General features: G+C 38.8%; 1 protein-coding gene across 2 annotated transcripts in view; it reads right to left on the bottom strand.

Annotated features, from left to right (window-relative positions):
* Nucleotides 1-324: 324 nt before the first annotated feature.
* PTCHD4 (patched domain containing 4) overlaps nt 325-14,675 on the bottom strand; it is an 83,839-nt gene continuing 69,488 nt past the window's right edge. For both annotated transcript variants that reach the window (XM_032683881.1, XM_032683880.1), the window contains exon 3: nt 325-5,941. In XM_032683881.1, the coding sequence (XP_032539772.1) occupies nt 4,308-5,941 (1,634 nt within the window). In that variant the 3' untranslated portion in view covers nt 325-4,307. The remainder of the gene's footprint in view (nt 5,942-14,675) is intronic.

The raw sequence follows: 14,675 nt of genomic DNA, 5'->3' as shown, positions 1-14,675 counted from the left end.
TTTAACTCTTTAAATTATGCATGAAAGGTGCCATGAATCCATACCTATCTTGGTCATAAAAAGTATGATGCTTTGTTAGGCAATAAATTTACAAAATGTAGAATCATAGAATGGATTGAGTGTGAAGGGACCTTAAAGATCATCTTGTTCCAACACCCCTGCCACAGTCAGGGCCACCTTCCACTAGGCCAGGTTGCTCAGGGCCCCATCCAACCTGGTCTGGAACACTTCCAGGGATGGGGCGGCTTCCCTGAGCAACCTGTGCCAGGGCCTCACCACCCTCACAGCAAAGAATTTCTTCCAAAAATCTAATCGAAACCTACATCAAGTACTGCACTATAGAGCTGAAGACTTAACTCTAATAAAAAAGACAGTGAATAGATCAAGGGCAAAGTAGCCCACAGAGGAAAGTGTCAAGAAATACACCTTCACTGCAGCCTCCTGAATGCAGCATGCAACAATGGCTATAGAGTATAAACAGATATATTGTTCAACAAGCACATCAACAATGTAAGAGGTTCATTTGTCATGATTTCACTTCTTACTGGATAGAAAGCATGCAAAGTCAGATATATCATGGCAATAAATCTGCTGACTTCAACAGAGTTATCTCAACAATGAATTCAAACCAATATACTTCAAGGGAATGAAACCAAACAAAGCAGGAGATGCACAGAGGGTTCTTGGTAGATTATCTAGACCATACATAAAATCAGACATTAAAGGAATATGTGCAATATTTCAGGGGAGTTATGATAACTGGGAAAAAATATGCAGCATTTATCAGTGTCAAATTCCTTTGCATGAGCTATGCCCTTTCTTCAGAGGTGTAGCTCTAGTTGAGCTGGAAAAGTTCTATAGAAAAAGGTACAATTTTTTTAAATGGACTGAAAGAAAAATAAGCAAAAAAAGGGAGAAGGAATTAAATAATGTGGACTATCCATCCCAAAATTATTCCAGTGTGAACTGGGTTATAGAAGAAAATAATCTATTTTTAGGTTGAAGTGAAAGCTTTCCTTGTTCCACTGAGACCAATGTATCTGCAGAAGTAACAGCTGCACTGGTCTTTTTTTGATGGATATGGAAAATGGTTGTCAAAAAGTAACAAATGACAACCATGGAAGATCTGGTTTGTTTTCTGCTCCACTCTTGCATTGGTATGGAAATAAAAGGCTTCTAGTCCCAGTGTGTGATCTATATATCAGGTGTCTGTTATACAAGTGCTCTTGCGTGAGTGTGATGTTGAGGGGAGCTGATTTGACACTTCATCAAACTCTAGTTCATTTATGTAAGCACACCTTCAATATTGATATCTAATTTCTTGGGTCACCATTCTCTGCTAGGAGAATTCCAGGGACAATTTTTAAACAATCTGTTCTGCGTAAAAGCCTCATAGGCAAAACGTAAAATTTAAGCTGAGTTACTCCTGGGATTTATCCCTAAAATAGAAGCTTGGGTGGCAAGTTTCTATGGTTTTTATCTTTGCTCTTTCACTTGATATTTGCTCATTTTAAGTGAGGTTAATCTCACCATCTCTGGATGAGTCTGCATAGCCCATGTCTGTGTTTGAACTAATTGTGTTGAGCTTCCTTGATCACCAATGGACAGAAATCTGCATTTGAAAAAGTGTGATTTTTTTACTCCCAATGCACAACCTAAAAAAGGGATCAGAAGGGTTTGTCCTTCTCTCATGGCCATAAAGGAAGTCCAGATATAAATATCTACACTGTCAGTGTCTGGAGTTAGATGAGATGAATTCTGGCTGTGATGGCTTTGGAAAGTGCCATTTTCCTCGATACAGTGCATGACAGACAGCCCCGGGATGCATCTGGGCAGTACAAAAGAGACCAGAAATTTCCCAGGTATCAGCTCCAGAAGTGATAACCAAGAGTCACAGTGCTACAACAATCCAGGTTTTGCATGGACAGTGGAGGAAATGGGAAGCTTGACATTCACAATGGGCTGTTCTAAAAAGGATCAGTATCGCACAATGTCTTCAAGATGGAAATCAGGGTCAGTAAATACTTCCCAATTAGAGACACATGGGAGCCATAACTCAACATTAAAACATCCCCTGCTCCTAAATCTTATTAAACTACTTAGATCTCAGTTCTGCAGCTGGCCCTTGAATATTTTGGGTCAAACCGGTAACCTTGATCCGTCTACCCCTGAAGTTGAGGTCTGGATTCAAACTTTGGAAGCTTTGCCTTCCTAGAAAGTTTATCTTTCTTTAATACCTGTTGCACTCAAAAGTTTCCTCAAACAATCAAGAGCTTTGACCACTCCTAAAACACAGAGGTCATTTTTGGCAAATGATAATGGCAAAGTACAGAAAGTATAGAGAGGAGGTGAAATTGCATTCCTTGGAAACAGAAGCAGCTCATGAACATTAGAACTGACATTCAAATGGCTTTTCTTTGTGCTGCAGGTGAATTTTTTCTGGCTCTCCCTAATCACAAAACAGTAGGAAGAGGTGAAACATATCACATAGCAAAGAATTAATGTCTTGCAGAGAGCTTTTTAGTAAAACATATGTACACACCCTCATCAGCAAACTCTGCAGGCTTGAGACTGAGTTGTCAGCCACATATAGACATGTATATACATTTTGGAAGGCAAACAGCTTCCAGATAATCTTTTAAAGGTACCCACAAGTAATACAAAGTAGACATAAACACTCCATATAGTGATATCTTTACATAGTGTCCTCATGGATACTCTAGATTCAGGAAGACATTACTCATGGAGGTGATGCTATACCATATTCCAGAGAGTAGAAAGCAAGCCCTTTTAAAATACTGAAAGGAGAGATCGACATGGCAAGGTCCAGTGCAGCACTGGGCCAAGAGCAAACTGAAATGGCTGGATCTGTTTTCATCCCTTCCCTTGGGCTACTAAGCTGAATAGTTTACAAAGCAGAGAAAGTGATTCATAGTCCTTTACAGTACAATTTCTAATGTCACAGAGTAACTGCAGATTTACTGCACTCTCCTGTGAAATTTCAACTGCCATAACAAAGTCTTATGTTGCAGATGATGAACATTCAAATATTTAGGAATAATAATAAAAAAGACATTTCACCAGAAAGGGGACCAATCTGTCTTTTTAGAACTAGGTGTTGATCCAGCCCCACTCAAACCTTTACAAGGTTTTTTTTTTTGTGTGTGTGTGTGTGTGTGTGGTGCAATTATTTGACTGACATTTTGCTTAAAGAAGGGAAAAATCCCACTTCCTGGAGCATATTGCAGGGACCAAAAAACACATTCCTTCATCCATTGGACCAAATATATAGTGATAATACTGTGCAGGTGCTCCAGAGCTGACTCAGCTGTTACCCGATCATGTTATGCCTGTGATATGCAATCCATCATTACATTTAAAGCTCCTGCTTGATTAATATTCAGTATTTCATGTCAACACTGGTAAATTAGAATTCAAAAGTGTTATGCTGCAGGAACTGCAAACACTTCTGCAGGGGTGATAGTCTGTGTTAATTTTGTGAGATCTGTTAGTTCAAGGGGAAATTCACAATTCAGAAATACTAAAATGTGTGTATGGTATTAACTACCAGCTGTGACCTTGGGATAAAAATGATATATTTTATATAAAGGAACTGAATGTTAAATTTCCAAATGGCTATGGTTGTTTCTTCTCCTATATAAACAGTACCTCTATCCCTCAGCTTTGCCAACCCTATTTGCAATAATGCTCTAACTGTGGTGTTACAGATACATATGGTATACTGGAATTGGGAAGTACTTTGGCTTAGATTGTTTTAAACATTTACTTCCCAAGTGCATAGGTTTCATCTTAACGAACTTGTTCAAGAAAATTAGCAAAAGAGTGCCATGGCATTTTTAATCTCTCTTGGTCTTGCAACCTTTTCTCATTTTAAATGTTGTTTCTTTTTCTCTTCCATGGACAATTTTATCAAAAAAATCTGCCTTTCCCCCTACTTTTTACTTAATGGTAACTATTATTTTTCCCCCTTGCTTCAGGCCTACATAAGACAAATTAAGCAATTTGCATTAGAGCTACAGTCTAAGATTCAGGAACACTTAATGACCAACAGCCTCTTCCCTGGTGGAGAATGAGGATTCAAAGAAAACATTAGAGATTATTTTACTTTCATTATTTTTGTTAAAAAAAGTTTGCACCTTGAGGTGTCACGAATACCCCTTCTTGATCTTCCTTTGCCTTGTCAGACCTGGCCAGCACAAGCAGCTGAGATCTTTGCTCTATTTTCCCTGCATCTCTGTGCAACACTTTTTTAAAAAGAGAATATACTATTATTTTTTCTAAACCTTTCAGACTGCTGTAACATGATCAGGATTCTCCTGAATCTCTATGCATTCGATCTCTTCTCGTTCCTTCCTTTTTGCCCGTTTCTTTTTCTTGTGGTGCTTTTTTGAAGGTGGGAAAAAGGTTAGAAAGACAGGCAAAATAACAAAACAGTGCAGAAGTGTGCAACTGCCAGCAAGCAGCAAGCATTTGAACAGTGTGAAGGTCAAGTTTGAAGGCACAAAGAGAAGGGGGACCAACCCAATAAGAAAAGAAGAAACGTTCTGCAAAATGGCTGTCCCGTGCTCTTGGAGGGAGTTCTTTATACACTGAGTTCGGGTGTGCTCAGTAGCGAGTACAAATGTATAAAGCAGGGGTGCACAGTGATCTATGGCAAAATTCAAAGTGTAAATAAGGCACAGTATAGAAATGCAATCCATGTCTACATTCCATAAGGTCATCAAGCCAAGGACACCCAGCTCTATTGAGGTGACACTGAGAATTAACCAGAAATTTCCCAAAGGATGGATAACCAGGAAAAAGGTCAGTATTAACACCAGCAGGATGCCAAAACCAGAAATCAGGACAGGCATAGTTACTGATAAACCGTAGTGGTCCATAAAAACAAAAGTAGGATTGAACACAATGAACTTGATGCTCTGTATAAGAGAGAGTGGCCTCAGCTTCTCCAGCAATTCCACTGCTTCCCTCTGTGTGTTTTCACTAGTCCTGGCCACAAGGTACAAACGAGAAGCAATTATGTTGTTCTCATCTCCAGCTTTGGAGAAAATTATGTCATTTTTGAAGTGCTGGAATTCTGGCTTTTTTAAAAAGGAGCTCTGGAGGATGCTGATAAAGTCACTTTTGTTGGTTGCACTGATGTTACCTACCCGAAGGTACTGGTAATACTGTTCAATCCAGGACACTGTGTTGAACCCCTGGCTTAGTGTTTTTAGGTCTTCTTGCACAGTACCATTCCAGTACTCCAGAGGTTCATAAATGTAGAAGCCTATCACTGGGCTGTAGTTGCTGAAATACTTTTGCTGTATGAGGGCATAGGAGACACTTGGAGACTCACTGGCAAGAAGGTTGATGATGTTGGCTCCATCACTGATCTGTAAGCACCCCATGAAGGAGAAAGAGGCATAGATGAGATACAGTATCACCACAAATGGCTTGACATAGATGTTGGTAATCCACTCATTGTAGTGCTCTCGGAGGAAATGCTGGATAAAGTGGTGCTGGTATGGGTTGGTCTCATGGTGGGAAGTGTGCTGATGGCCATCGTTCATCATGGTCTGGAACCACACAGGTTTCCGGTCCAGGTACTCTGCTGAAGGGATTTTACAGCAGAAGATGCTGTGGTAACGGTTCTGCTCCAGCTGGCCAGCAAAGACCAGGCAGGAGCCAAAGAAGGAGAAGATATAGAAGTAGTTCAACAGGATGGAGACGCACATGTTCTGGCAAAAGACTTTTACAGCTTCGATGTTGGTGAAAGGGCTTGCACCCATGCCAAAGGCTATGAAATACAAGGAGCTTGTCATTGTGTAGGAGACCATGACATCTGAGTAGGCATCTGCTACCCGGTCCTTGAATGGCAGATTCTCTCTGGTTCGACGCCATCCTGAAAGAAGTTCAAACACTCCTTTGGTTCCATGACCTGAAATGAGAAAACAAAGTGTATACATGTGCATATATGTAAGGGGGGGGGGGGTGTCCAGTCATCCTGCAGGTTTTTCGTCCCCCAGCAGTAACAAAAAATTGTCAGCTAAGTTTTGTTCTTTTTTTTTGTCTCCAGTTAAACAAATGGAAAATTGTGAATTTCCTGTCTAAAGCTGGATACCAGAATTCATATGCAGGTGCTTCAATTAACATGCCTGATATTCTGAGACTCTCCATGCTCAGAAAAGAAAGTATGAAAAAACGTTTAAAAGACACTCCTTGATTTTAATGGACATTGAATCAGTTCCCAAAGGGACTGTGAATATAGGAGAACATGAAGTTTGGTTCAAGCCTTGGGTTCATTCTTGAAATTCCTTGTGGTTCCCACTACATCTTTCAAGGCTCAAGGGATTCAATTTGAAACACTTAAAAATACAAGTAACAACATTTTCTTCCAAAGAGTATAAATTAAAGGCATTGTTTGAGAAATGAGTGGGAACATCTTGGTTCTTCATGCTGGATAGAGGAGAAATTATACTGTAAGTACAAATAACCAGAATAATTTGGATCATGATTCTCTCTGTACTGAGTGAGATCGGAACTCCTCAGTGATAGTACACAAGCTTTCACACTATATGAAAGTTGACATGCTGGTGGTAATGGCTAAGTCACTGGTCCACATTAATTGTCTGGAATACATATGGGTTTATTTTCTATGATTATAACTCCTCTGTCTCTTTCTCTCTCGGCTATCCAGAGCTCCTCCTGATGACAAGGAATTCCCTTAGCTCACGTGAGAGGACAGTCAGAAAAGTCAGACCTGCTTAGTGCTCCATGACACATTCTTACTTCATTTTCCATTCTGAAAAATATTTTTGGAGTATGATTTTTTAATAAATTAATGCTTAATACAGACTTACTTTCATTTTACTTATCACAGTCACAGCCTATGAAGTCTACAACTATTAAATTTTGTGACAGAATGGTAACAAAGATCAGAATCTGATCTTACTAGTTTAACTAGTTTAGTTTAGGTTTAACCAGTAAAGTTATTCATTATGTATACACATTCCTACAATGCATATGTTGACAAAAATATATACACACACACATATACATTATTTTTTTTCCCCCCATTAGAGAATTTCAATTTGGGGGAAAATAAAAAAAACTAACATTCAAAAAAAGGAGCCAAAATGGCTTGGCTTTCAAATTAAAATGTTGATCAACCAATAAAAACACCAATTTGGGCTTGGATGAGAAAGTGGAAAGTTCTCTGCACTTTGGATCAAGCCCTGACAAAGTTCTGGTCAATGTAAGAAAACACACTACTGAGCAGGAGAAGAAGTAGAAGCAAATTGCCTCTGTTTGTGGGCCTTCACTTTCTATAGTAGAAGAATTGCATAAATCAAAGCATGCACAAAGGCAATTTTCTGGTATCAAAAGCAGAAATATGACAACAGTAGACTTGCAAATAATCAAGTATGTACAACTGAAGGACTGTTGAGTTTGTCTTTAGATTTAAATTGTTTGGGATTCATACAGCTGCTTATGTTGCCCAAAGCAGACTCCTGACAGCCATTCTAGACACGGAAATTACAGCATAAACTGTCAGGTTCTGTGAATGTTATCTGCTTTACTGCAAATCGGTGTCCCCAGTGAAAGATAAACCTACAGTACTACAGAAGTCTTGCAGTTAGCAAAAGGCCTGTGTGGAAATGTCTCTCTAATGAATCAGCGTCTCAGTTCAGGAGGGACCTTGAATTCCCTGGTAAGTTCAGGGTGAGTTGCTCAAATTCTCAAGGCGCAGCTGTCGTTGGCACAGCTGTCATTGCACACGGTCATTTTCAGACCACCAAGCAGAAAGAATTGGCTCCTTCAGCTGTGTAAAGCTGCAGAATCCAGTGACTTGGATACATTCTTATACTTTTCTTAAAGCAAGTGTCTAAGTACCCTATAGTGTGTGGACCAGAGTGGCTGGTCATCACTTCCAGTGCATGGCTAAATTTAATGGTATAGGAATCATTGAATCTTAAGTTGGAAGTGACCTTTGAGATCATGAAGTCCAACTGTTGACCCAGCACTGCCACGTTCACCACTAAACCATGTCCCTCAGTGCCACATCTTCACATCTTTTAATACCTCCAGGGATTGTAATTCTCCCACTTCCCTGAGCAGCCTCTTCCAGTGCTTGAAAACAAAATGTTCCCTGTTATCCAAGGCAAACCTCCCCTGGCACAGTTTGAGGGCACTTCCTCTTGTCCTGTCACTTCTTACCTGGGAGAAGAGACCAATACCCCACCTGGCTACAACCTCCTGTCAGGGAGTTGCAGAGAAGCTCCCTCAGTGACTCCTCAACAGACTTATGCTCCAGACCCTTCACCAGCTATGTTGCCCTTCTCTGGACATGCTCCAGCACCAGGTTGGGTGAAGCAATGCTCTAACAGTTCTATCAACAATTAACAGTAATACTGGCTTTTCTCTGCTTATTCAAAAATCTCACTTATGCGCCCTCCTGCAAGTTTATGTTCACAGTTGTATCTTTGTCATGTTTTTATTGTTATTAATTTAAAAATTTTAGCGTATCACACTCTCAGTGAAGAATTCCTGGGTGCATTTAATCTTAGGGTAGGTATGCAATGACTAATAGAAAGGAGCTTTATATTGTCAAACATACATATGAAGGAATACCCAAGAGTACACACTAATGAGTAAGCACAAACTTGTGAAAATATTGAAAATTAAAGTACTCTAATTAAACTCTAGACTTTTTTGCAAATAGAACAAGTAGTAACTTAAGGAAAAAATATTAATTTTGTAACTTCTTTGGGGATGAAAATTAGCACTGATTTTCTTAGGGTAGTTAATAAACAAATGCAAAATTTCAACTTATCCCCCTTTTACAAATAACTTCAGTTCTGTCACACAAATACAGATACTGGAGAATACAGTGCAGTAATTTCCTTGCTGTCACAAGAAGATCTTCACCTGACTGTTTTTTCCCCATCATTACTTAGATACCAAATTTTCCAGTCAGCCTCTGTTGCTCTCCCCACATAAACAAGTCTATCCCCCTTCCCCAACAAGGATACAAATCCATTTTTTTCTGAACACTATCTGACAATTCTGATGATTCAAACACCACACTCACTCTGTAAAATTCTGTTCCTTCAGCGGCATTGTTATGTCACTGACAACACTGACAGTGGAGTTAAGTTCACTGAGCAGTTCTAGGAAGGTTCAGAGGGTCTTTGGCTCTGGGTCAAAATGGCCAAGTTTCTCAGGTACTGACATGACACAAATGAAATACAGCAATTTTTTATTTGCCAGACAGGCAGTGACCTATGATTACTTAAGAGAAAAGGAGAAGAGAAATTTTTATCCCATTACTTGTGAGGTTAAGAGAGCAAGTAAGGGAGGCTGCAGAGAAGATGGAAATAAATAATGTGTTTTCTGTCTCAAATCCAAAACCAAAAGATTAATTGTGAGCAGATATTAAAAATAAGTTTGAAGAGGATAGGGATAGAAATAAGAAGAATGAAATAACAGATTAAAGACCACTTGATTGAGTAAACTTATTCAAGCTGGAAGAGCCTGGAGAAATGAATCAATTAAAATTAAACCAAAGCAATCTCAAAACTATTAGAAGTCATTTTAGAGAATGAAAGTAGATGGGATGGTCCAAGAAGAATGGAGAGAAGCAGCAAAGTATGTATCTTCAAAAAGGAGAACTGGAGTAATGTTTTGAAAAGGGGCATGGTATTTTCATTGAATCGTAGAAAGATTTGGGTTGAAAGGGACCTTTAAAGATCATCTAGTTCCAGAACCCTGCTGTGAGTGGGGATATTTAAAAAAAAATGGAAAAATTAAGGTGAATGGAAAAATTAGGGTGAATACCCTGAGGAATAAAACCAGCAAACAATGGCCTTTTATCTAAAAATGAAAAGCGTAAAGAAAAACTGAATCAGTTGGACTTTTTTCCTGTATAGACTGGAATGTCAGTAGTAACTCAACAACATTCAACATGAAATAAGTTATTAAGAAGAGGACAGAAATCAATTCTTTCTCATTTCTACTTGGAGAAGGACATAGTTTCATTTGCACAACTCCCCCCATTTAACTTAGACACCAGAAAAAACAAATCTTTCTTTCTTCAAGGTTCATTAAACACTGGAACACACTATACAAGAGATTCAAAAAGTCTTCTTCGTTACCAGTCTAAAGGTTAGATTAATAAATGTTAATGTGAGTGCTAGGTACATCCTGTCTTAATGCTGCAAGGCAGATCCTATTCAGATTCCTGAGGTCTCTTACTTTTGTGCCATCCTACCTAAATTTGACTTAAGATGCTTAGGATTGTTTAAGCATGAAAACCAGTCTGTCTTCAGTGCTTTCTTAACCAAAGCATGCCTGTTCAGCATTTAGCTATTGCTTCTGCCACAACCACTCAGCTTCTTGGCACCAGAATTTGATCTGCATTTGTCACTCCACATAATATCCACTGAGACCACAATCTGAAGCCACGAGGCACTGCTAGAAGGAGAGGCTGGATGCTGCCAGCTTTTGTAAACTTTCTAGGAAGGAAGATCAGAATGACTCTGCACTTTTTTGGATCAACACATAAAGAAGATTATTTGCTGCTATAGGTGATAGCAGTCGATGTGATGATAACCTTGTTGTCTATGTTATATTTCAAACAAGTCTTAGAAGTAAGTGCCATAGCACAGCTTTACTCAGCATTTCTGCACCTAAGAAACCCAAGTATTGTAGTCAGCTTTCATTAACAGCAACACATGTAAACATTCCATGTCTACAAAGGATGCAGAGACAGCTTACTTTTAAATCATAATGGTAGACAGTAAGTATAATTTTACACTAAAATTCTTTGCTGTGAGTCTACTGGAAAGAAACTTTATTTCATTTGTGGAAACAACTTTTTTTTTTTCCACATGAATAAGCAAACAGGGCACATGAAGATTTTTTACCTTCTTTAGTAGTAAAGAGGCCAATTCACATCCTGGAAAAACTCATCTTGTTTTATCTAATCAATACCCTGTGATAGTAGGGGCCATGTACAGTAGTAGGATATTGAAGCACAGAACTCTAGAATCCTAGAATTAGTGGGGACTATAAAGACCATTTAGTTCCAACTCCTTGCCATGGGCAGGGACACCTTCCACTAGACCATGTTCCTGGCTCTTTTCTGGACTAGCTCCAGCAGGACAATGTGGATCTCATGCTGGGGACCCCATTGTAGATAATTTAGGCTCACATCATCACTTTCTTACAGAGGAGGAGCTTTGTATCCCAACACAGTGCAATGTAGGATGCATTTGTTCTTCTGCTAAATCACTAATATTAGTGTCATTAATATTAGTATCCTCACTTACATTAAAAAAATGAAGCATAGAGATTAAACAAATTAATCACAGTCACCAAGGACTGTCCATATCTCATAGAGGGAAAAAGAAACAGAAAAAAATTATTAAACTACTTCTTTGAGAAGAATCAGTAAATCCTTGAGGTCTTTGATACAGAAGGCAAGGAGAATCTGAAGCTTGGTAATACTTCAAGTAGCAGTAAGATACACAAGGAAATGTGTTCCGAATCTAGATCCTTCCATAAAGGTAAATCTCAGCACACTGCATCCAGATAAGAACTGGACCTTAACCACAACTCTGAGAAAAAAATTCCCAGCTTGATTAAGGATAAGGAAAAGATAGAGTATATTTTTTAAAACTAATCTGAAATGTAGGTAGGAAAAGACTGATTTTAATTTTTCATGTCTAAATACTTGTAAAATGATTGTAATTGAATTGTTCACATAGTAGGATTGTTGATAATTTCTTGTTTATTTAGTTTTCCTTTAGTTGCTGTGCTGCTTTAGTGGTAGCTAGAGTAACTAAGGGATCCCGACGAGGGACTAAATCACTCTCACAGTATTTAGTGGTTCACTCTTTCTCCAGAATCTCAGTGCAAGAGGTGAAGTCAGACCTCATCCTATCAGTAAAATGCCTGTGAAGGTTCAGATTTTGGGGACAGAGGGTCTAACTGTGGAATCAATGCACTGCTGACTAACATTGTCCAAAGAGAGGAGTTTCCTTGGGCTGTAGGAATTATCAGTAATATTACAGTATTTACACCTTCTGAATGTCATGGAGTTTACAGCAACAAATATATAATGTACACTCAAGATCCGATGCTGAATTTCCTGCAGAAATTTTGTTTTGACTAAACTTATAATTATTTATCTCATTTGATAAATGGTATTTTGTGATAGTAAAAAGCATCTAGACAGAAATTAAATCCTTTCTAGGTCCATTCTCCTTGTGATGCCACAACATGCACAACTTCTCTAATCAGATTTATGCAGACATGCTGACAGAGGGGTTTACACCCTGCTGTGTCTTTCCTTCTCAAAAAGTATTCAGGGTAGAATTGTTCTTTTAAGAAACAGATCATTATCATAATAAATTGGCTAATACACAGAGCTGGGTTTTATAGCAAGAATGTTTAACCAAGTGCAATGAAACCTCAGTCAGTTGAACCACGAGTCTTTAGTGACAAGGACCTCAGGGAAACCTCTAGTGCTGCACAAGAGATTCCTTTATTCCTGGATTTTAGCACTTCAGACAAATACAGCAAATGAACTTAAATCTATCACAAATATCATAAATGAAATCAGTTATGCTTAATAGATATTTTAATTTCCTTAAAAACATTTCTGCCAGACTATGGCCACTTCACAGGCCTGAACACGTTGGTGACTTCCAGCTCCCAAGGTCTGGTCTATTCCCATTACAATGTAAACCCCTTTTAAAAACCAACAGTGCACCAGAGGGCTCTTCTGTCAACCATACAGACTATGACTGATGCCTTCATGTGTACTCCAAGTAATTGCACTTATTTCTGCTCACATGAGCACTTCTGAAAGCCTTTTAAATAATTCTGGGAATTGTTGATGAGACCGAAACATGAGTTAGTCTCCTAGTGAGCATTTCAGTGGACCCTGGCAGAGAGCAACCCCATGAATGTTTGAGGCTGAAGAGCACTGAGGAGAGAGGCAACCAGATTCTGTCTGGTTTGGTCATATTTCAGAAATCTCAGTATCAGCCCAACACTGCTCCCATAAAATTCTGCCAACTTCGCAACCACAGCCACAGCTGTAGATGCCTGTAGAAGAAAATGGTGCAATGATTTGGCAGTTGTAGCTGAGTTCCTCCCTTGCCTTCCAATTTCCTAAGAAACACCAGTCTGTACATTAGATTAACATGAATCTGTTGGAAATACAGATTAAAAGTGATGGTTCACATGCTCTTTTGATCTCCTTTCTGGTATGTTCCCTCTTCAGTTAATTAGTTCCACAGTCCTTGACAGCCCCCTTACTGTACCCTTTCCCGTCCCCCTCAAAACAAATGTTGTGCCAGACAACATGCAGCAGCCCAAACAACTACGAGAGCTGGACTAAACCACATCACATCCTCTAGGCACATCCTCAATCTTTCATCAGTTTGTGTTTCCCATTTTGCAGACTCTCAAGCCAAACACTGTTATCCCTGTTTACACAGAGACCAGCATGATGGGGCCTTGATCTTGATTTGAATTAAGAATAATTAATGCTAACAAGAATTTGGCATCTCTGATTTTGAATCTTATCCAATTTTGCATCTTTTATATTGAAAAGACCTTTCCAGAGCTTCACCATAAGCATCCCTGGGTAGAAGCCCAGGGCTGAGCCCTGGAAATGAGCCAAAGAACTGCTAGTCCAGACACAAACATATTTCTGACTGAACTGTGGTGACATCACTTTGTATTCAAGGTTCATTTGCTATAGTTCATTTTAAGGTCAAATTTTACAATTTTTCATGCTTAGAAGCTCCCCTTCTTCTTGTTAGAAGGAACAGAAATACTTAATAACACACCACCTCCATCCCCCCCATGCATTGAAATAGAGCTGAACACAGAGAATATTTCAATGGATGTGATCAGTCATTGGGCTGCACACCTCATTATGGGAGATTTAGGTTTGAGCTAACGTATACTGCTTGCAAATTGTACATAAAGTTGGAATCCTGCTTAGTTTTCTGCTGTGCTTAGCAATACATTAAAATGCACTTTTCTCTGTTTCTCATTTAAGCCTTTTAACGAACATTGTAAACAAGAACTGCACATATGGAATCTGCTATTCATTGATGGGAGTTTCAGTGACGTAGAAGACAAGATAACGAATTTAGATCAAGTCATTGATGGATTTATTATATATTCATTTATGCTAAAAGCATAGGAGAGATTTGTGGCACTGATCAGAACACTTTATCACCTGGATTTGATAGTTCGGTAACATCCAAAAGAATAAGGTACTATTTTTCTTTCAAGAAAGGAAAATGCTTTGATCAAGTGTAGATTCTGGCATCCAGCAAAAATAATCTATACTTGAATCATTACAGAAATAATACATTTGGTAATTTGCTGATTTCTGGCAGAGAGGGAGCAATTGTGAATTCTTCAAAGAAAAGCAAAAGTGGTTAAATAGTTGAAGAAGTAAATAGAAGGTGTAAAAGAATACACGTCCAAAAAATGACCAGTGCACTTGTAAGTTTGAGCTAATAAGGAATGCTTGAAGGAATGGGACCTATTTCTGAAGTTATACATGAGACAAGTGTATAATGTTAGCAGTCTTGGGACCAAATTTTGAAAGGGGGAAAACCTTTACCTTCCATTGACAAGATACA

The sequence above is a fragment of the Chiroxiphia lanceolata genome, chromosome 3, assembly GCF_009829145.1.
Source record: "Chiroxiphia lanceolata isolate bChiLan1 chromosome 3, bChiLan1.pri, whole genome shotgun sequence".
Taxonomy (NCBI): Eukaryota; Metazoa; Chordata; class Aves; order Passeriformes; family Pipridae; genus Chiroxiphia; species Chiroxiphia lanceolata.
This window is presented reverse-complemented; position numbering and strand designations above follow the sequence as displayed.